Here is a 24,726-nt window from a genome sequence, read left to right as displayed (position 1 = left end):
AAGGTTTTAAAACCATTCTCGAACTTGACATTGAAGCATAAAAAAAAAAAAAAAAAAAAAAAAAGCATGCATGCCCCAGTTGTATGAATAAATCAAAGCTAGACTAGAGTTTTACAAGAAGGAACGAAAAAAGATCACCTTTTTATATACGTATACAATGGTAGCTCGGTACTCGACCATAATTTGTTACAGATGTTAGTTCGGACACCAAAATGTTCGACAACCGAAACGATATTTCCCCTTTAAATGTACTGAAATAGAATTAATTGGTTCCAGACTTTAAAAGTCCCTTTTTATCTGCAAACTTTGAGGATTTTATACTTTTAATTGCACTGCCATTTCATATTCCTTTGCAAGCGATGACACACGTATTCCTCTTTCAAATTTCTATATCAGTTCCTTTTAAATTTGATCATCGCTTGCACAGTTTTCCATTTTGCACTCGCTTTACTACTTTTATTTCTCTTTTCTTTCTTTTTATCCAACGGTAAAAGAATGTTAATTTCTTGTTTCTAAAGTCTTTACGCGACGCTAAACCGCTTATTTGAACAAAGTTTTTTTTTTTTTCGCAATTAATAACTGTTGTTCCAAGATATGCCTGCTTCGTTCATCGTATTGAAGTTTACTGACCTTTTTGTTTGTTTTTACTTTTTGGACACCTCAAGGTTCTTTGTCGTCCCATGCAAAAGTGGGGTCGACCAATCGAATTGCGTGGTTCTGGTGCCATACTGATGTGCTAAAAATAACTCAGACACTGTCTAAACTGTCAAAGGGGTTGCGATGACACTGTTCTAAATATAACTCTCGCTGCAAAGTTCAGATGTCACGACGTCGGAGTGAGGTTGGATCGTTACACTACAATTCAAAAGTATTATGATCAGTATGAATTACAACGTTCAATTGAAGAAACACTGTTGCTCGTTTACATTCGAAGTGAAACCAGTGGTTCAAACTCCGAAATTTCGTTTGACTACTGAGGAAAGAAAATGTCCAACTTTTGGTTCACCGAATTGTTCAACAACTAAGGTATCACTGTATATATATTCCAATTTTGTGTTTTAAAGCAGAAAGGGTAAAATTTTATATAAAATATATTTATTGTTGAAGCGGTTTTTTTCCCCCATCTGAGAAAATGAGACAGAAACAGAAAGAGAAGGAGAGAGGGAAGGTGGGAAGAATATATCAATATTAAAAGACAAGAATATTGAAGTTTTTAAAATGAAGTTGAGAAAAAAAAAAAAAAAATGAAAAAAAAAGAAGGAAATGTCCTCATATATGGCCTCTTATTTTTTATGTACTTATATAAGTTAAAAAATGTATATGGCGATTAAGCTACACTGAATATTCTGCATTTCATCCACTCTAGGACTCTTCAGGCATAAGCCTGAAGAGTACTAGAGTGGATGAAACACGGAATATTCAGTGTAGTTTAATCGCCATATACATTTTTTAACTTACTAATTAGCTCTACCTACGTATTGAGCACTTTTGAAGTAAATACTTAAAGTTTACGCATAAATCTATACTTTCGTATATTAATTTTATGTGAGTAAATTAAGTAATTATATATATATATATATATATATATGTTCTCAATTTCTTTACTAACTCAGTGTTGGAGAGATAAAGAACTTTAATGGAATATTTGAATATCTATGTATCTCATATTGAGTTCAAGTGTTAACCCCAGATAGGAGACCCCTTGATTTCTGAGAACTTCGACTGAAGGAAAATAAAAGAAAGAAACAAGAACAAGGTAAATGCACACATATACAATGTCACACTACAAGCATTTTTACTTGTGACTACTAATCGATTTATCTTCGAACTCGTGTTTCTATAAATGACTGAAAAATAACGTTTATATTCTTATCTCTTACATAAAAATGTTTGGTTATAAATTTAGTTTTTCTCAATTTTTGCATTTACAAAATTGTTTGTTTTAAGTAGCATTTGCTAACTGGTGACTCTATTATTTGAATTATTTCCATTTTATTATTACACACACACAAGTTGTGAAAATATATATGGCAATTAAGCTACACAGAATTTTACACATTTCACCACCATAAGGATTCGCTAGGCATTAGCGTAAGTAGAGATACATAGTAAGTTTTGAAAAGATATATGACAATTAAGCTACACAGAATTTTCTGAGTTTCATTCTTGTGAGAATTTGTCAGGTAGAAGTTTAATTGTCATATATATTTTCCAAACTTACTACCTAGCTCTATTTATGTATTGAGCACTGAAGTAAATACTGAAAATATTTACATAAAATAATATATATATATATATATATATATATATATAAGAACAAGTAGTTAATAAAACATGTTAAAAAAACACTTTGAAAAAGAGTTAAAAACATATTTAATTTTAAAAAGGAAGCACAGAATAAGTGGATAGTCCTTAATCCGTGGAGTTTCGAAGAAATACTTTCCTTCTCATCAGAGGGTAGGATTTAGCAAAATGCGGGATCGGATTTTGCTTGCTTTTATATATATATCTGGAATTGCAAGCACTTGTGCCCCCACGACGTGAACACCCTCAACAAACCCGACAGGCTGCTAAATCCCACCCCCACACTGTAGAGATCCCTAGATGTAAAAGATCTTTCTTCTCCAGTAGTTTCTTCCCCAGAACCGCTAGACTTTGGAATTCCATTTCAGGTCCCTGCTTCCCCAACTGCACTGACGTGCAGAAGTTCAAGTGCAACGTGCACCGACATCTTGCTGCCCAAATCCCTACATAGTACCCCAGTAGTTGTTGCCCCTGATAGTAGCCCCTTACACCAAAGTGACAATGTGCCTTGTTTGGGGTGAAAATGTAATTAAAAAAAAAAAAAAAAATCTTTTCTGTTTTTATTTCCTACCTGTTGAAGTCTTTTGAAAAAAAAAACAAACAAAAAAAACAAACAAAAAAACCCCCCGAAAACGTTGCTTTCAAAAAGCACATAAACTTAAAGGGTCGGTCAAAAATTATTTTTTCAGTGTGAATTATATACCCAATATACATGTCAAATGCCAGTGTGCTTCTCTGCTATACACAAAAATGTTATTGTTAACCTAAATGGCCTCTACCAAAGCTAAGGATTACACCACAAGATACAGAGGGAAAAGGGAAATTATTTAAAGTTGTTGTACCTATTTACAATGCCTCCCCACGGGACAGAGTTAGACACCAGGGTCGTTTTTTAACGTGGAGAAAAGGTACAAAAATAAAAATTGTCTCAGTCGTGAAGGATTTCTCCTCCACCGAAAGAGAACAAGAAATAGAAGTGCAGCATCTGAAGAACAGATACTACACTTTGATCTTGTCCCGAAGGCCAAGAAAGTGAGACGAGCTTTTGCATAGTTTCATTGTTCCCAGTCGACTTTTTTTTTTTTTAAACCATGTTTTAGTAAAAGAAAATCTAAATTACACTAAAAATTTATAGTAAGTTTAATTGTACACGCAACACGCGGACAATAGGAAAAGAAATATGGCCGATTTACCATTTTTATTTAGGCATAACAGTGACATTTTACATATAGACAATAAAACAAAAATGTGGTCAAAAATAAATATATTACAAATAAATGTTACCAAAGGCGAGATAAGTTACTTTTCTACCTATGCTCATTTATTGTTTTAACTTATTTTAAAGTGTTTGTTTACATTGAAATACAAATAGTGCCGAGTCTTACATTAGAACAAGAAAAAAAGGCTGACATGAGACGGTCATCTTGGAGACTCGATAATGGCTCAAAAATCGAAAATCAAACATAATACTGATAGAAACCCACCCAATAAATGTCACGGGGACGTTTCTCATAAGGTTCACTGATAACACAGATGTAATCAACAGGAAAAACATTTTTTTTACTATTTTTCTAAAAAAAAAAAATAAATAAATAAAAAATAAAAAAATAAAATAAAAACTTCGAGTAATGTTTCTTTTCCCGGTCGTCTTGCTTTGACCACATTTCAGTGAAAACAATTAAATTTGTTTACTATTATTTTTGGTGTTTGCCCAAAATCCTATCTAAATATTTTTTTTTTTTTCAAATACGAAAAAATCTTTGTGGGATCCATATCCACACAGAACGGAAATGTCATTTTGATTTTCCTAGATCTTTTAATTTTTCGTCTGCTAAAATTTTAATCACGCGACAATCAAATAAACCATTCATTCAAGTGCCGCTTGTTATGGATTTAGCTGAATACGATATTAAAAATCACTTTAATGGAACTTATGCACTTACGTTACCGGGCTGTCGGGTGTTTTGTAACTATTCTGTACTTTCACTAAACAATTTAATAAACAAAAGAGATATCGTAAAACTTGAAAATACTATTTAAAATAGTACTTTTTAATACTATTTAAACAGCACTTTATATATATATATATATATATATATATATATATATATATATATACACACACACACAAACACACATGTATAAAATAAAGTGCTGTTTAAATAGTATCAAAATGTGCTATTTTAAATAGTATTTTCAAGTTAAATTCACGTTTTACAATATTTTTTTTTTTTTTTATTAAATTATTAAGTGAAATTACAGAATAATTTCAAAACACCCGGCAGCTCGGTAACATAAGTGCATAAGTTCCACTAAAGTGATTTTTAATATCGTATTCAGAATGCGTTATTTTATTGTCGCTACACTGTAATCACGTGATTAAAATTTAAGCAGACGAAAAGTTGGGAGAAAAGTCTAGGAGAACCGTCATATTACAAAAATCACGTAAATTGATCAAGTAGTTCTTTTTTTTTTATATAAAAAAATATTTTTAAACGATTAATGTGAAATCGTCACCGTTGATCTCGAAAGACGGAGTTATGTATCCTTAAGTATTTTTTTTTCAAGATAGCGATGCGAGACAGTTCCTTTTTGCTTCCTCATAAAATGTGATTTTCTTAGTTAAAAATAAAACTACTTTTGATTTTTGGAACATGAAATTTTCATTCAGTGACGGACTGACGGGTATACATCATAAGGATTTTAAAAATATTTTTGTGTTTCATTAATTAGGTTAAATTTTGGACTTGCACCTACCGTTTATTTCTTTAATCATGTTAAAATGTTCAATTCTTAACCTGTTTCGTAGCGCAGAATCATTCACGTTATTATGTCAATTTTTGAAAAGTATTCCGCTCTTACTATTTAGAAGAATAGGAACTCATCAACTTTAAAAGAAAATAAAGAAATATGGGTACGATTAAAAAATCCGAAAATTGGAAGAGAAGTAGCAATTGTGTATTCTTTTAGTGACATCATATATTGTACTAGTGCACTTATTGATCTGTGCTGAAATAATAACATTATTTAGAAAGCCATTCTTAACATGGGGAGGGGGGAGAGTCTTTTGTACCTATTCTGTACTTTAACCTTACAACTTAATAAAAATAGATATCATAAAATAATTAATCTGGAAAATACTTTAAAAAAATAGCGCGAATTAATAAGTGCACAAGCACTATATATATATATATGTTTAAGTAAAAACAAATTGTCTGATAACTACGAAGTCCTGCCGAAATCCATTCCTATGTAAATAAGCGACCGCCCATATTACGTGACTAAAACATGAAATGACAAAGTCGGTGCGTGTCAAAAACAACGAGGCAATATTAAACGAAACAATTTTTTTTTTTTTTTTTTTTGCTATTAATATTTTTTAATTGTTCTTATAGTTTTTTTTAAGAAAAAAAAATGCAACATATTTATTAGTCTTTCGATTTTGTTTTCGATTTGAATGAGAATCAATTTTTTTCATTAACCCTTCATTTGTTGGGAAGAAATAAATAAATCTGTCCAATTTGTCGTCGTGTCAAAAACATGACACCCAAAACAAGACAACCTATTTTGTCCGCAAAATTAAATCGTTTTTTTTTTTCAAAATTACATTTTTTTTTTATTATAAGAAAATTAGTTTTTTTTAGTGCAGAGAGTGATCCGCGCTATTTTTTAAATCGTATTTCTAAGTTTAATTAAAGTTTTATGTTTTTTTTTATTCAGTTGTAAGGTTGAAGAATAGGTACAAAACACCCTCCCCATGTTAAGAATGACTTTTTAAATAATAACGATATTATTTACGTCCGGATCACTAGTACTGAAAATTAAAACATTTTATTTTTACTCAATTTAAAAAGAAACATTACTAAAGAGTTAAAAAAACGGTACTCATTGGGCGTTGAGTTCCATGGCGACCAGCAGAACTATTTAAATGGTCGCTCCCTTAGCCCCCCCCGTCACGCACGTAACATTTATCATTTATTTACTTGCGTTACCTTTCGCATTTTTACCAACATTATTTATTTACGTTGGCTTAACTCATTATGAATAATAAAAAAAAGTAACTAAACCATTTATTGATAGTTTGTCGCCTTTACAAACATTTATTTACTTACGTTGGCTTAACTCTTTTCATGAATATTGGAAAAAAAAGTTTTACTCTTTATGAATATTAAAAGAAAAAAAGTTACTAACATTTACACCCATTTATTAATAATTTCTCACTTTTACAAACATTTTTAATTTACATGAGCGGATAATTTTTTTGATAAATATTTACATTTAGGTCTACCTCCACAATTTTCTTTTTAAATGACTTTTATTGATAAATAAATCTACTTCTCTGCAACGGGCACTGAACCCATACTTTTTTTTTTAAATAGTATTTGCGGGTGGGTATGCTGACAACAAATATCAGTTAAATTTTGCAAATATTCCCCCCCTCCAAAAATGGTGTTTATTCCGAAAGCTGTTCTTAACATGAGGTTGAGGGTATTAAGGTGGACCTAATCTAAAAAAATAAAAATACCACTTTTTAAAAATAAATATTAAAATAATTTCTCACTTTTACAAACATTTTACATGTGCACATAAACTATTTTTTATTAACTTTTTTCACTTAAAAATTAGTAAATTTCAATGAATAGAATAAATCATTTATCATTAGTATGTATTTTTGGTTTTGTGTTGAATGAAACTTTTTTTTCATTACAATAATGAACCAATTTAAATCTTCCGGCATGCATTTAAGGTTTACGAAATTATCAAGTTACTAAGCCAACGTCAGTAAATAAAAAAATGTTATGTGCGCATGACTTTGGGGGGGGGACTAAGTGAGCAACCATTAAATAATTCTGCTGGTCGCCATGGAACTCAATGCCCAAGGAGTACCGTACTTTCACCTAACAATTTAATAAACAACATATACCCTAAAAATTTTATTTGACTCTAAAATCTTATCTAAAATATGTAAATAAATAAAAAACAGTATGGTTCGTAAACTGCACAAGTTAGAATTTTGAAAATAAAATAATTTCATTAAATTATCATTAATCAACCAAATTATAATAAAATTATTTTATTAAATTATCATTAATCAACTAAATTATAATAAAATTATAATAAAACAATAGTTAATTTTGTTTGAGTATTGTTATTTTAATCCCTAATCAATTTTGCGCGTACAAAATGGCCACCACTTTAAACATAAGGAATTACATTACTTAATATCAGAAAAACTATGTTTTGCGGCAAATTTAAATACGATATTCGTTTTCAGCATACCCGAAAACTACTAAAAGTCATAACTTTAAATGTGATTGTTAAGGTGGAAAGTAAACAAACATTTACCAATTTTTAATAGCTTCCGGTTTTTTCATCTTAAGGGTTTGTTCAGATTTTTAAAGATAGTTTATTCGACAGTTTAAATGCTTCTAAATTACTTTCAAATTTCGAAGTGTCGCGAATCAAAGTAATTCATTTTTTCCTTCCAACTAAAAATCAAAACAGCTGACTTGTTTACGAAGCAAGCGAAATGCATTTGGTCAATTTAATTTCGTTATCAAATGTTTTAAATAAGAATTTCAAAAAGTCTTCAAAAGTTTGTTATTGTATTTTTGATTTAAAATAAATAACCGATTTACAGTAAACTAAAAATAAAAAAAATAACGTGTCAGACACATCGAATCGAAAAACACGTCTCGCGTTGGAGGTACCTAAAGAACAGACGCATGTTTAGATTGTACCTATTTACTATGCCTCCCCACGGGACAGAGTTAGACACCAGGGTCGTTTTTTTTTTTTTAACGCGGAGAAAAGGTACAAAAATAAAATAGTCTGAGTCGTGAAGGATTTTTCCTCCACCGAAAGAGAACAAGAAATGGAAGTCCAGCAGCATCTGAAGAACAGATGGTGTTTATTTGCTCCCCCACTGAGCAAATTAGGCACAAGGCCATTTTTAATGTGAGGTTAAAACCAGCTCCCCTAAAAGTAGGCAAAAAGGGGGCACTCTGGTTACCAAAAATAATAATTGTCCCAGTATAGAGGGTTTCCCCTCCATTGACTGGTACAAATTATCTTAAGTGCAGCATCTGAAGAACAGATACTACACTTTGATATTGGCCAAAAGGCCAACGTCTGATTTCTTTATGCTTATCCAAAAAGAGGCGACAGCGATTTAAAAAAATGTCTTTCTAAGAAAAAAACAACAACAAAAAAAAAAACAATATTACTTATTTGTCATGTCGAAAATAATAATATATCCAAAATTTACGAAAATTCATCGAATAGAAAGTTATTCATAGTTAAAAGTAATTTTTTTTTTATAGAAAATTGCATTTTTCGTAGATGTAGAGTAGACGATGAAGATTTCAGAAATAGGGGGCATAATTAAGAAAACATTTTAGATTACATCCAACATGAGCAGCTGATCTCGAAAGCCCCCCCCCCTTTTTAAATTAAAAACAGAATAGAACGTGTTCTATTCGATGGATTTTCGTAATTTTGGATATATTACTATTTTCATAATTCAGTAAGTAATCTTGTTTTTGTTTAAAAGGGCATATTTTTAAAAAAACCGAGCTGTCGCCTGTCTTAACAAAGATTTCTTTTTGGAATGAAACAAGAACGCTTCCGTGTAGCTTACTTGTCATTGTTTAGTTGCAGGGAGACCTGACGTTGACTGGGATTGAATAAGAACAAATGTTCCAGTATTCCACTCTCCCATATTTTTATTGTCATCGAAATCGGTGAAATCGACCATTTTTTAATCAAACAGACTGATTGCCTGCTCTAATTTTGAGACCCCTCCTCCCCCTACCGCAGTGAACCAGGAAGAAGCTTTTCACATGACCCGCACCCCCGCAATGACAGGTCACAATACATTGTCTACATTGCACTGTAGAGAATTTACTGTTGATTTTTAGGCATCTACAAACCGTTGTGTAGAACGTCATCATTATACACATTGAAACTTAATATGTAGGGTATTCGAACCACTGCGAAACTTTATATTTGGGCTTTAGCCAGGAAAAATCGGTGCGAAAGTGTAAAAAAATAAATCGCAAGTTAAACATTTTGGTTTCGATTCTCGGTTGTAGCGCAGAACTAAGTCTATTTATTTATTGTGTAACTTTTTAAATCATTACTATATATTGGGTCCACTATAATTATGAAATCTGCATTAATCAAAATATTTTAAGCGCATTTTCAAATAAATAAAACATATTTATTTGAAAACTATATGCAATAAATTCATAAAGTAAATAAACATTTTAAAAATAGCTTACGAATATTCGTATTTATTATATTTAAAGACAATATTGAAATGAAGAAGCACAAATCGTGAAAATTTTATCAGTGGGGGACACGGGGACACCCCAATCGGCTGTCACCGTCTATTTCCTACGAAGTGTCACGAAGCAAGAACTCGTGTTATGCATGTTATATATATATATATATATATATATATATATATATATATATATATAACATGCATAATTAACATGTCAACATTCTTAAAAGAATAAATTGTAAGATGGACACCATCTTGAAATTTGGAATGTTCTGTAATTATATAGAGCTTCATAAATTAAAGGAGTGGTATAAATAAAATGTGAAATATAATTGAAAACAAACAAACACAAAAAACATGTTTCCACACACACGTAGTTACATCGAGCTTCATGAATTAAAGAACTTGTTTTAAAAGGTGAAATTATTACCAACAAATTATTTTAAAACATTTTTTTTTCGATCAAAACTATATATATATATATATATATATATATAACATGCAGATGTTTTGGTAAAAAAAACAAACAAAAAAAAACGAGAAAAGAAAGACAAGTTACTATTTTTTATTATATATATATAAGATTTTTAAAGAAAAAAAAAAAAAAAAAAAAAAAAAAAATCAATATTCTTAGTCCGATGACATGTCAACTTTAAAGCGACGAAGCCGGCCGCACTGGGACAAGTAGAGAAGATGTGCTCATTGCCAATGGGCCCCATTGGCTATATACATTAAATACAAGCACGAACATAAGAATAGCATATTCTCATAAGTGGAAAAACAGAGTTCCATCGTACAATAGTGACGCGAGCACAAATTATTTCGTATCACTTTCAATAAAGGCTTAATAATCACTTTCGAAAGTCAAAAGCAAACATCGATTACGACCATTCCTCCACAACACATAAACAAATAAAGTGCAAATCCAGAATTCAACCTAAAAAAAAAAGAAAAAAAAACACAGAAAACTCTTTATGATATTGATGTACGTCAGTCACGAAAGGAAAATGTCATATTCCAAAAATTACGTAAATTGATCAAGTAGTTTTTTTTTAACTAAGAAAATCACATTTTATGACGAAATCAGACTTTGTAATTTGATCTGCCATGTTTAATAAGGAGACAACTCAATTCGAACTACTGGGATCGAAATCAGTCTTGTAAAGGCTACAATTTACTATCAAAATTGTAAAAATCGTTAAAAAAATGTGCTAGTGCACTTACTGATCCGCGCTATTTTTTTTTAAATCGTATATCCAAGTTTAATTAAAGTTTTATATGTTTTTTATTCAATTGTAAGGTTAAAGTATAGAAGTTTCAAAACACCCTCCCCATGTTAAGAACGGCTTTTTAAATAATAACGTTATTATTTCAGCACGGATAGTGCAACTACACTGCACTAGTACCAAAAATGATTTTATATATTATATAAGTACTTGATCAATTTACGTAATTTTTGGAATATAATACTTTTGTTCTGTGACGGATAAGATTTTTCTGTATTCTTTAAAAAATCAGGTTGAATTTTGGATAAGAACCAAAAATAGTTGTTTTAGTGACTTTCTTCGTAAGTGATTTAATTCTTGAATTTATCAATTTAAAAATAATTCCTTGTTAGAATTAACATTTTACGACCACAATTGAGTTTTATAGCTAATTTTTGCTCCTAAAGCAAAGGAAAAATATTTATGAACCGCGCCACTATTGTACGATTGATCGTTTTAATTTAAATTGTAAGTGAAAGTACTTCATCTTTTTTAAAATGATTGTTGTTATTGTTGTATTCGGGGTCCGACTTACCTGACAACTAGGTGGAGAGAGCTGAGTCGGAGTTCTTGTTTGGATGACCGACGATGAGCGACTGCTAAGCCGCAGCAAAGAAGCAATAATAAATAATTAAAAGTCAAAGGTTTTTTATTTGATGAGAAAAGCCGGTCCAGCCGCTTTTTTTTTTTTTTTTTTTTTTTTTTTAAAAAGAAGAAGAAGAAAACCAAAGCCGCCGCCAACCACGCACGTTGACGGAAGTAACACGTGTCACATGTGCTCATAAAATTACAACTTCCGACATAAGAAATAATCCCTCCAAAATAATCAACCGATTAAATATCACTCATTATTAAAAACGGGGAAACCACTAGAAATCATATAAAAAGTTTTAGAATATTTTTTGTTCTTTTTTGTTTTGCGTAATTATGAAAAATGAAAATGATTTGTATTTTTAAAAAGTAAACATCGAACTTCGTTGTCTCTTCTCAAACGATGCGGAGGGATATCAGTTCCATATGGCGTAAATGTACGGAAGCCCATAGGTATAACATTCTGTAAAGCCGAAAACTTTTAAAATCAAATCTTGTTAATAATTATTTACTTGGTCATTTTTTCTCGTAGTTTGGCTACTTTTCTTTATTGCTATCAAGCAGAGCTATCCGGGATCTCGCTTAGCATGAATAGAAGAGTAAAATTTAAAAAAAAAAAAAAAAAAAAAAAAAAGCGAGCGTAACTTTTCCCCTTCTTTCTCTACCTAACTGTCTGATGTGTAACATAGTTTATGCAAAGAAGCAATAGGTTAATTTAAAAAAAAAAGTCCTTTTAAGCTAAAACAATATTACTTATTACTTAACTTCACACATGAAATCATGAAAACGGAAACTGTATAATTGTAAGTTAATCCCTGCTGTGTGCCCATGCCTTTCGCCCCTCCCCATTTTTCGTGACTCGCTATAAACAAGCGCCAAATAAGTAATGCTGATGGTCAAGGGGGTGGAAATACCGAGGAGAGAAAGCACTAACCAGACCTTCGCTGGATAAGTGCAAAGAGGGCTGGGATTAGATTTTGTTACTAGTCGGGTTGGTCGGAAATATGGGTTTGTATTACTGTATACTGTGTTTACCGATCTATTGAAAAATTCAAAATGGTGCCCGAATCTCTCTTTGACACGGTAAGTTTGGGAAACGGAGTTAAAAATTAAAAAAAACAAAACAAAAAAACTAGACAAAATACTGTTAGAAACTTGCTCAATATATGTTACCGTGACATAGGCTGACTAACATATATTCGGTGTGTTTTTAACAGTATTTTGTGTATATATATATATTTTTTTATTTTTAACTCCTTTTCCCAAACTTACCGTGTCGAAGAGCGCCATTTTTAATTTTCCAATACATCGGTAAACACTATGTTTTTCGAGCTGAATAAACATGTTACATTAAATAAAAACACTAGAAAATTATCCAGTTAGGTAGAAAAGTAAATTATCTTGCCTTTGATAACATTTATTTGTTATGTATTTGTTTTTTGACAACTTTTTCAAATCTATATGTACAGTAATACAAGCCCGGACATATTTACGTTGAAGGGGTATTTGTGCAGTATTCGTTGAAGCACATTCCATGGAAGTATTTGCAAAACAAACAGTGATTGCGGCGATGGGCGCTTCTTGGTAGACTGTGAGCGATCTATTAAATTAGACTTTTTTTGCACTCTGTGCAAAACGGAGAGACTGGTAGTTGGTGCACCAGTCTAGCTGTGGCAACAATACTCATGCATGACGAATGGATATAGAATACAAGCAGATGTGAGACGTTTTCTAGCCAGGTAAAGGGAACCCACCATCTTTGCAAATTCGGCTTATGTATTAAATGCTGAGCAAAAGCTGAATCAACTAATTGAAAAATAAATAAATAAATAAATAAATAAAATAACAAGAAAAGGAAAAAGAAATATGTACGGAATTTTGAACATAATTCTTTATTTTATCCACGGGGTAGATTGTTCTCGTTCCGTCAGCTATGACTGAGCAGAAGTGCTAAGTCAGTAATTAACATAAATATTTGTAGTTTGTACCGCCAGTTGTTATTGGTTGTATTTGAAGTCTTTGATGGATGAAGCTCAATGTATTGAAAATTTAACCTTTATCCTCGAATGGCCTTCAGACCTTGATAAGTAGTGACTCACTTATAAAAAAAATCAGACTGGTGTAAAAGAATAAAGATGTTGTTGAAAAGACTTGTTGTGAGAGTAATCAGGGTATGTTGTCTTAATGCAATAGAGTTGAGTCGAAACAAGATGGTATTCTGCTGTCTGACTTCTTGTGAGCGAAACTGAGCGCGATTGTGCCAAGTGATCGTGCTGCCTGCTGATGAGCCCAGCTATTTCCTCGGCCTGAAAGCCAACGAAGTATTGTTGAGATGATCTGTTCCCTGTTGACTGAACTATGGCCTTGGTTTTGTGCAGTTCTAGGCGGTTCACCTTCCTAGACTTTGTTTTCTTCCTTTCAGAACGCATTTTTTTTAAATTAAGGACCACCACTTATCAAGGCCAGGAAACCACTCTAGGGTAAGGGTTAATAAGTGTTAGATAATTGGTGAGACAATTCTATGATGATCACTTATGGTGGAACTTGGTAGGGCGTAGCTCAAGAACTTATTCACATTGAACTTGAAAACGACCATGTTGTAGTCAGCCGGGAAGTAGTCCCACGGTAACTTGTCCCATAGACGGACAGTTCTAGGAAAGAAACTCTGCTTATGAACTTTTCGTTTAGTTTTAGGTACAGATAGAGAGTGAGAGAAATTATTGGCAGTTGTTGTAGCTAGACAAGTATTTGTTGCGAACGTTTTATAGAGGGGGACCATGGATTAGAACTCAGTCGAGCACTTACAATAAAAGTAACAATAGAGCACGGATCAGTTTATTACTGGTCGTCCGAGAATGCCAACGAGGCCCGCACAGCCAATTTTTGGAATCAGTTTGCTTTTCTATTAGGGGGAGGGCGATGGCACTTCAATTTACACTTTCCGATCCTTGTGTCATATCACTCCGCTGTGGGTGGGAGGTAAATAGCGAGCCCAGCTACTTAAAACCAATGTACGAACGTATTTGTAGACATATCCGGTTACCAATAAATAGGTGTAAAAATCTCCGTTGGATTTAGAAAACTATGAGCGCGAGCGCGACTAACGGGCATTCGGGGTACAATTTTCAGGTTCATTATAAAAATTCGTTTGTTTTTTTTGGTTAAAAACGAATGTAAAAAAAAAAAAAAAAAAAAAAAGGTGGCAACAACAAGGACATAAAAAGAAGCAAATAATAAATTAGATTTAATTAAATAGTTAATTAAATAATAAATTAGATTTAGAAATGTAATTAAATATAGTTTTATTAATATTCAAAAATCCAAGCTGTTACTTTTGTTTTCCAAAGTACGGTCGATTTCTTAACCACAGACATAATAAAGAAAAAATAGTGCAATAAATCAATTGCACGCGCATGCGTACACACACACACACACACACACACACACACACACACACACACACACAATTACCGATATAAAAAAATAAATAACAAAGGAACAACAAACATAATTGCAAAAAACCCTTGTTCAAAATTATTGGCACGGCTTTGTTTTTCTTTTAGTATCAGTATAATATCAATCAATTTCCGGTTTACGTGCTTTCTGAACTTTTTTATAGCCATATTATGCTTGTTTAACGCTAATTCAGTGAATAATTTTTTTCAGATAATTTTTAGATAGCGATTTATTTAAACTATTATAAGTGACTAAATTATAATTTTCAATCGCCATGGTTAAAACTAAGGAACACAGCGAAGACGTCAGGAAGCTTGTTGTAGCATGCCATACCAATGGGGAGGGCTATGATAAGATTTCAAAGAAGCTAAACCTTCCCAAATCCACTGTTAGAGCCATAATAAACAAGTTCAAATCGCAAGGCCACGTTATGAGTTTAGAGGGTAGAGGGAGAAAAAGGATTCTTTCCCCAAGAGATGAACGGAAAATTGTTCGACAAGTAAAACAAAACCCAAGGATCTCTGTTGGGGAGATTGTTGATGAACAGAGCACCTCTGGAGTGAATGTATCTCGACATACAGTTGGTAGAGTTTTGAAGAGAGCTGGTTTAAAAGCATGTCGTCCGAGAAAGACTCCCTTATTGAAGCCTATGCACCTGAAAGCAAGGCTAGCCTTTGCAAAACGTCATATTGATAAAGATGTTGCATTCTGGAAACGTGTTCTATGGACTGACGAAACGAAAATAGAGTTATTTGGCCATAATAAAGTGTCTTATATTTACAGAAAATCTGGCGAAGCTTTCCTGCCTAAGAACACCATACCCACAGTGAAGCACGGTGGAGGCAGTTTGATGTTTTGGGGATCCTTTGCTGCCTCTGGACCAGGGCGACTTGTTAAGGTCACAGGTAGCATAAAAAAGGAAGATTATGTTAAAATATTGGATGAAAACCTGAAAGACTCTGCTAAAGAGCTCTCACTTGGTCGTCGTTGGTGGTTCATGCAAGATAATGACCCAAAGCATTCGGCTAAACTGACTAAGAAATGGCTTGAGGACAATCATATTAATGTTTTGGAGTGGCCATCACAAAGCCCAGACCTTAATCCAATTGAAAATTTATGGAGAACATTAAAATTGAGGGTAATGCAAAGGAAGCCTAAGAATCTTATTCAATTGGAGGATTATTGTCAGGAAGAGTGGGCTAAAATTACTACTGAAGAGTGCAACAACTTGGTTGTAAACTATGAAAAGCGACTGAGGAAGGTAATCAAGGCCAAAGACTATACAATTGATTATTAAATAAATCGTGCCAATAATTTTGAACAAGGGTTTTTTGCAATTATGTTTGTTGTTCCTTTGTTATTTATTTTTTCTAAAATCCGATTGCTGCATCGGAAAGCCAGTTAAAAATACATAATATACTTTGTTATTTTCTTTAATTTAATCCCTTTTTTAGAATTTATTAGACAAAATTTATCTTTTATTTTACCGTGCCAATAAATATGATCATCACTGTATATATAAATAAAGATATAAATATATATATAAATATATATAAATACATATATAAATATATATATAAATATATATAAATATATATAAATATATATATGTAAATATATATATATATAAATATATATATATAAATATATATATATAAATATATATATATATATAAATATATATAAATATATATAAATATATATGTATGAATATATAAATATATGTATATATAAATATATATAAATATATATATATATATATATATATATATATATATATATAAATATGTGTGTGTGTGTGTGTGTGTGTGTTAAACACGGTAGTGCTTGAATACACGGTTAAGTAGCAGTTTTAGTCATTTAAACTGCTTTAAAGCATCACCGCTTACTCATTTTTCGACCAAATTTCAAATAATTATTACAGCAATTATTATCACATTTATTACATTATTTTTATTATAATTATTAAATTTATTATCACCTTCTCAGCTATATTGTGAAAAGAAAAAAAAATTCAATCTTCGTTCAGTAAAACAAAAGTGATGATGAATTTATGGTGTCAAAATGGTAAAAACTTAAGAAGGTGAGCGACGTTTTTTAGGACTGGTTTCCATAGCAACTGCGTCGTTTCAGTGACTACTGTTGCTACCAATTCATTGCTGTCGCGAAACGAGAAGTAACAAGTGAAACAGATAGAATGAAAGAATCAAAGGGAAATAATTGGGGGATTTTATTGGAAGCAGATGAGTGCCGTACATTGTTATTACATATGCGTATGTTATGTTTATGGGGGCAAAAATAAGACTGAAATTAAACAAAGAGTAAGTGAATTTATTGGAAGCCTGAAAAAATCATGGATTACAATAGAAAATTGCGAGCATGAACAGTAATATGGTTAAGCTTAAACATGGAAAAATAAAGAACTCGTTGTTATAAATAGAAAAGAAAAGGACAAAATATTCTAGTAAAAAATATTAATAAATTTATAACTTAAAATATTGCAGCATTAAGAAGTTTTTAAAAATTCCATTTATAACATTATATATATATATATATATATATATATATATATATATATATATATATTATAGTAAAAATTAATTATTGTGACAAACCAAGTTCTCTCCGATTCTCTCTCCTCTGATCTTGATCATGTTGTACAATGGGGAAAGGAGTGGCTGGTTACTTTTAATTCATCTAAAACCAAGCTTCTATCTTTACATCATCAACGTTCTGATCCACATCTGGCATCAATTAAAATGAATGGCTCTCGTCTTGGGGAGGCCTGAAGTTTTGACAGGCTTCTGGGCTTGACCTTTACTCCTGATCTTAAATGGAATACGTACATCAAATCTGTTGCCAAGGCCGCTGGAAAAATGGTCGGATCCTTCTATCGATCGAGTAGATATCTCACTGCTGATGCAATTCTCTATCTATATAAGAGCCAGATACGTCCAAGGATGGAATACTGTTGCCACATCTGGGCAGGAGCTGCTAGAAAGGACGTGTCCTGCCTTGATAGGGTTCAAAATAGACTTCGTGGCCTGGTGGGAGATGTCCTTTTCTCTTCGCTTCAACCTCTATCTCACAGAAGAGATGTTGCAAGTTTGTCTCTGATGTATCGTTATTTTCATGGAAAGTGTTTGACTGAGCTTCAATCTATGGTCCCCCTCGCCAAACTTTCACAAGAAACACTAGACTAGCTGAACACATTATCAATAATTTTCCCCACTCTTTATCTGTGCCTAAACCTAAACATAGATTCCATGATCAAAGCTTCTTTCTTAGACCTGCACGCCTGTGGAATTGTCTTCCGTTTTCCTGCTTTCCAGCTGTCTATAATATGGTTGTCTTCAAGTCCAACGTGAAAAAGTTTCTGATGAGCCGTTCCACTTAAGTTAACAAGTTTACCGAACTTCCATTACTATCGATTACTATATTGTCCTTTTGACTACTCTACACTCTTTAACCATTATCCTTGAATGGCCTATCAGCCTTGATAAGTGGTGACGCCTATGTAAAAAAAAAAGAAAAAAAAAAGCCCCTTTAAGAAATTCGTTTCTTATCGTTGAGCACTTTCAGTTGAATTAAAGTCGGTCAATTTAGCTCTTATGCATAGATCATCGTATAACGATTAGATCACTGTGTGACTGACGTAAATGAACATTTAAAATTAAGATGTTTAAATTCAACGTTATTTCACGTGGTTAATGGTAGCCGAATGGATTAGGTCTCCGCTAATCGAGCCAGAGATGTCTCGTGTTGCGGGGTTCAAATCGTTCGACTGGTATTAATCGTAACACTCTGCAGTCCCTGCACTGAAGATTCCTGAAAGGATGAAACAGTACATTATGTGTGTGTATATATATATATATATATATATATATATATATATATATATATATATATATATATATATACACAAACACACGTAATTTTCTCAGCTTCAGTGTTTCTTTTCGTCTTCATTTGAGAATATGACTATTAGAAAGATAGATAAAAACCTTTTCTGTCATCTGATGAGAGTCGATTGGTTAGGGTTATAACGAATTAGACCGAAGCATAATTTTAATTGTGTAGCGACATTAAAATAATGTTTATTTAAATATAAATAAAGGTATACATTGCTTTTTATTATTGAGCACTATTATACAAACCTCGTTAAATTCATTTGTTCGTATCTTTGAATATTTAAAACCTGAAATAAGTTATATGTTCCTCAACGTTTTGTCTTTATTGTAAGACTTCTTCTGGATGGTTAAATTGAAGAAAATAAAATACCATTAAAATATTTGAAAATATATTTCTTGTGAAATGTATGACATTGTTCTATTTCAGAACGGAAAAAGTCGTTGGAAATTCAGAAGAAATTATTTTGTTTTGAAGAGAGTAATACTTTTTAACATCATATAGCCGTTAATATATTTAAAAAAGATATGATGCAATTTCTCTCTCTCTCTCTCTCTCTCTCTCTCTCTCTATATATATATATATATATATATATATATATATATATATATGATTTTCAGAATGTGAGAGATTGTATAATAAATTCCACAGCCAAACAACGCCGCAGCTCACAAGAGCCATGACAGTCAATGAACCGGAAGTCCAAGACTCGAGTTTCGAGGCGAAACTCGAGTCTTGGACTTCCGGTTCGTTGACTGTCATGGCTCTTGTGAGCTGCGGCGTTGTTTGGCTGCGGAATTTATTATATATATATATATATATATATATATATATATATATATATATATATATGAACAAATTATTAATAAAACATGTTAAAAGACATCTTGAAATGAAAATATTATATTATTATAATATATATTATAAGCTCTATTTCCTTTTCGGTTTTATTGAGCTTTTACATCTGGTTGAGATTACTTGTAAATATTAACTCTTTAATATTTATAATATATTTTAAGTTTACCATTTTGATTACCTTGATAAACTTATTTTAATTTTATTATATATATATATATATATATATATATATATATATATATATATATATATATATATATATATATATATATATATATATATATATATATATATATATAAAGAAGACTGTCTTAAAAATTAGGCAGAATCACACACACACAAAAAAAAAAAAAGGCTGCAAGGGAAATAGCCTAAAAGGGTCGCCAAAAATATAACAAGACCTTCTATTGCAAAAAAAAAAAAAAAAAAAAAAAAAAAAAAAAACTGGAAGAATAGTACTATACAGATAAAGAAAACTTTACAGACTGGCTAAAAAAAAAAAGAAAAAAGGATCGCTCTATTATGACCAGTGGAGGATTATCATGGCCGCACAAGATCCAGGAGGAAGATGACCAATGCTTTGAAGAAGATTAGTGACCTTAATAATGATAGTAAGTGCAGGTTCTGTCACACAGAAGTAGGAAGAGTAAATGACCTAACATCCAGCTGTACGGTTCTGCTGGGGGACCGCTACTATATAATGCGACGCAATGAAGGGTGTAAATATCTTCACTGGACCATCTATAAAATTTGAATATCGAATGTAGCAGCAAGTTCTGGGAACATATACCAGCAAAAACAGTTGGTAGTAATTCATAGACCGTCCATTATTACTATGCAAAATAACTGGTGACCCATGCATGACATTCATGTTTTTTATCCACTGTTTATTAAATTCAACTTATTCCATCTGTGCATTTTTTCTCAATTATTCTTTCTTTAATAGAGGGGATCGTAGTACACTGGACAAACGACCATCATCATCATCATCATCTATGCTAGCGCATTCGTAAAAATTAAACTCATGGAACATTTCGCTATTTTCCGTTTCAGTTTTTAAAGTTGATTGCATGTTGCAATAAACATTGCTCATTGATCCGTCGATCAATCATACGTAACCATAACCGCCTCCTCACTTGGGACTATTTTGTTGATTGGAGTTATTTAAGTGAATGCGTCACAGATCAGATCACAGACGCCATCTTAGTGAACACGAAAAATGGATTTGAACATCAGAAGCTTTTCTCCTTGTTGAACAAGAGCACAACATAATTCCCATTCTCCGTGCATTTTACACTCCTCGGCTTTTGTTTTTAAATCTTTATCGAAGTGAATACTACCCAAAAATTTCATTCTCATCATAAATATTCGATTAGTCGTGCACTCAGAGCGGCATTCAGACATAACAAAATAAAGAAGCAAGCAAACAAACAAACAAACAAACAAAAATTTTAACGAAATAGAGGACTTTTTTTTAATTACATTTTCATCCCAAACAAGGCAAATTGCCACTTTGGTGTAGGGGGCTACTATCAGGGGCAACAACTACTGGGTTACCATGTAGGGATTTGGGCAGCAAGATGTCGGTTCACGTTACACTTGAACTTCTGCACGTCAGTACTGTTGGGGAAGCAGGGACCTGGAATGGAATTCCAAAGTCTAGCAGTTCTGGGGAAGAAACTATTGGAGTAGAAAGATCTTTTACGTCTAGGGATCTCTACAGTGTGGTGGTGTGATTTAGCAGCCTGTCGGGTCTGTCGAGGGTGCTCACGTCATGGGAGCACAAGTGATTGCAGTTCGTCAGAGCATTCACCACTAAAATACTTGTAGAAAAAGCAGAGGGATGCAACATTTCGTCGATGGGACAGAGGCTGAAGCTTAGATGCCACTTCAGGGCCTATCAGGTTTCCGACTCTCTTTTGAACCTTGTCAAGGAGCGAGAGACTAGTAGCAGATGCACCAGCCCAAATGTGACAGCAATACTCGATACATGGGCGAATGGTGGCCTTATAGAGGTACAGGATACTGAGTTATAGGCTAACGACGTGCACCAACACACACACACACACACACACACACACACACACACACACACAGTCCTCTCCCAAAAATACTATAGAAAAAATAAATTACATTTTCATGTCGAGGCTAATTAACAACAACAACAACAACAACAACAACAACAATAACAAAAACGGAAACAGCGACCACGTAACCCGCTTAAAATATATCTGCCCATTCGAACCAATCTTTGGCGCTCAAAAGTGAATTTATTCTTTGGAGCAAATAGGCTTTCAGGATCTCACAAAATAAATAAAACAAAAGAGACGTCTTCGGGTCTACACCAATTGAGTTTCGACGCACGATGCATCTGTAAACATACATATAATAAAATCGAGTTGTTTGTTTTTTACCACAAAATCGGGTTTTAATATTGTCGATACTCGATAGTGTCACTTTTGTTTTGCTTAATCATTTACCACCAGAATATTTTTTATGCAATAAATAAATTTTTTATTATGAAACTCACATATGACGGAAGTAAGCGCGTAATTAACGCACGAATATAAACAAACTCTTCATTTACTTGTTAAACCATGCATATCGACCCGTACTTTGAAGACCAGTTGGGCTGACAAGTCGTAAGAGTAAGAAGCATATTTTTTTTTAATGTGTTACGTGCAAGATAACTGCTAGGGGTTGCTATTGAAAAAAACAAAAAGACTAAAAGAAGTTTTAGAGAGAAAAAAAGAATTTATTGAACCGATTAACAATGAAACCAAATATTTACAAGAAAAAGGATGTAAGGGAGGTAAGTCAGGGTTTGTTAAAGTAGCTTTTCTTTCGCGGTGTCTTAACTGAGTTTGAGAAAATATAATATTTTACTTTGGTTAGAATATAAGATCAGAAAATCAAAATTTACCAAGAGTCCAGTTCTTTGAGAGAGTGTTTGTAATATGCTTGTTTCAGTAAATTTCTTACGACCAGATTTTGTCCGAGAAAATAAATAGTCATAAATAGCTGAAAAATCATCCAAACTTAGCGTTCCTCCTCAGAGCTGATTTGATAACTGAAGTTATAACACTATTAGCGTCTATTTATAACCATGTGTTTTGGAAGCTTCTACAGTTTCCAAATTTGAACACCTCGACTTTGAAACCTAATGGAGCTCTCAAAAAAAAAAAAAAAGAACACTTTTCTGTTCTATTTGTAGATCTCTCCAGAAACGCTTACAAAGAATATTTTTATTTTCTAATTGTAAACTTCTTTTAGTTTTTTTTTTTCAATAGCTACCCCTAGCAATTATCTTACACGTAACACATTAAAAAAACACTATGTTTCTTACTCTTATGACTTGTCAGCCCAACTGGTCTTCAAAGTACGGGTCGATGCATGGTTTAACAAGTAAATGAAGAGTTTGTTTATATTCATGCGTTAATTACGCGCTTACTTCCGTCATATGTGAGTTTCATAATAAAAATTTATTTATTGCATAAAAAATATTCTGGTGGTAAAAGTTTTATATTATTATATATTATATAATATATTTAATATTACATAATATATTTAATATTATGATATATTATAATATTAATTTTGTATTATTATTTAGATTTATATATATTTATTTTTATGTTGATATTATATTTTATATTATTATTTATGTAAGAAATAGTAATTTATTCAATTTTTAAGAAGAAAAATGTCTTCTCATGACACAGACAACTTGAAAGTACAAGTTGGCGGAAAGGGTTAAGTTGTGAGGTCCTTAAAACCTTATTGATCCCGCTCTTTTGATCCGGACGATAACAATAAAAGAATCAGAATTTCTACATTCAGGACTCAGAGGAGCAAGACAGTCTGTTAACTTCGGGACGAGAAGACGTTCACACATATCTACAGACAGACAAAAGCAGCGCATGCACACAATGCATACTGAAGACACTAACACAACCTGTCACACGTTTGAACACATTTCCAAAGCCACACACACACACACACACACACACACACACACACACACACACACACACACACACACACACACACACACACACACACACACACACACATATATATATGTATATAAATATAAAAAAAAGTGTTACTTCTGTTTCTCCCATCATTCTCATTTTGCCTATCCTCCTATTTTAAAAGAAAGATCTAGTTCGATTGGCCAAGGCGTTCCTCCTTGACCAATGAGTTAACACCCTGCGCTGAATACGAAAAACCCTTGTTCTTTCTCTTGTTCGAATGAGACACTAAACTGTCAATAAGTAAGAAACTTCTTTTTCCTTTGCTTAATGCGACTACTTATTTGAACATCATCTTGCACGAAAAAGAACTTTCTGTAATTATAGTTGAACTTAAAAAGCCGCAAACACAATCAGTTCTGCAATAACGTTCTTTGTTTTTGTTCTATTTAAATCAGTACAAATATTATTCTCATTTCAGTCTTGTATGTGTATTCTATACCTCTTTTTTTTTCAGCATTAACCTCTACTTCATAAAACGAGAACCGAATCGCTCCCTGTCAAATCATTTTAAATGCCTATTGAAGTCACTGATATTGTGACAAAACCACATGTTATCCAACGTTATGTGTCGTGGATTTCTTTTCTCTTATCGTCCCTTCTGTCGTGTCGTCATCTCTCACAATAGCGACTTTCGAGAAAGAGCGCACGACGAGTTAACAAGTAAACAAAAATAAAATAAAACACTCCGACATATTCTGCAAATATCAATTGCACTCTGGGTGTGTATGTGACAACATCGACCCTTTGAACGCTAAGGCCTCCATTTACATTTGCCGAAACTATGCTCGTCAGTTGCCGTCAGCTCATCTCAATCTACTCCGAACCAAAACTTGCGTTCGACTGATTCAAACTGGACACTGTCGTAAGCTTGTAACAATCGTTGCACCATAGATTCCCCAACTCCCCAACGTCGTAAACTGTCGCAAAATCTATTGCTGCTCCTGAAAGTAATCGTAAACTAACTCTAACTATATTGACCTTCTTTGTTCCAACTATCATCACATCTTGACTAACAATC

General features: G+C 32.4%; 1 protein-coding gene across 4 annotated transcripts in view; it reads right to left on the bottom strand.

The window, feature by feature from the left end:
* The window catches only part of LOC145276729 (UDP-N-acetylhexosamine pyrophosphorylase-like), a 91,712-nt gene extending 79,582 nt beyond the window's left edge, over positions 1–12,130 (bottom strand). For all 4 annotated transcript variants that reach the window (XM_080127945.1, XM_080127948.1, XM_080127946.1 and 1 more), the window contains exon 1: positions 11,393–12,130. In XM_080127945.1, coding sequence (XP_079984071.1) covers positions 11,393–11,640 — 248 coding nt within the window. In that variant the 5' untranslated portion in view covers positions 11,641–12,130. The remainder of the gene's footprint in view (positions 1–11,392) is intronic.
* Between the last annotated feature and the right edge of the window lie 12,596 nt (positions 12,131–24,726).

This window comes from Euprymna scolopes, chromosome 5 (assembly GCF_053919585.1).
Source record: "Euprymna scolopes isolate OS-2025 chromosome 5, ASM5391958v1, whole genome shotgun sequence".
Taxonomy (NCBI): Eukaryota; Metazoa; Mollusca; class Cephalopoda; order Sepiida; family Sepiolidae; genus Euprymna; species Euprymna scolopes.
The sequence above is the reverse complement of the archived record's forward strand: the minus strand, read 5'-3'. Positions and strand labels throughout refer to the sequence as shown.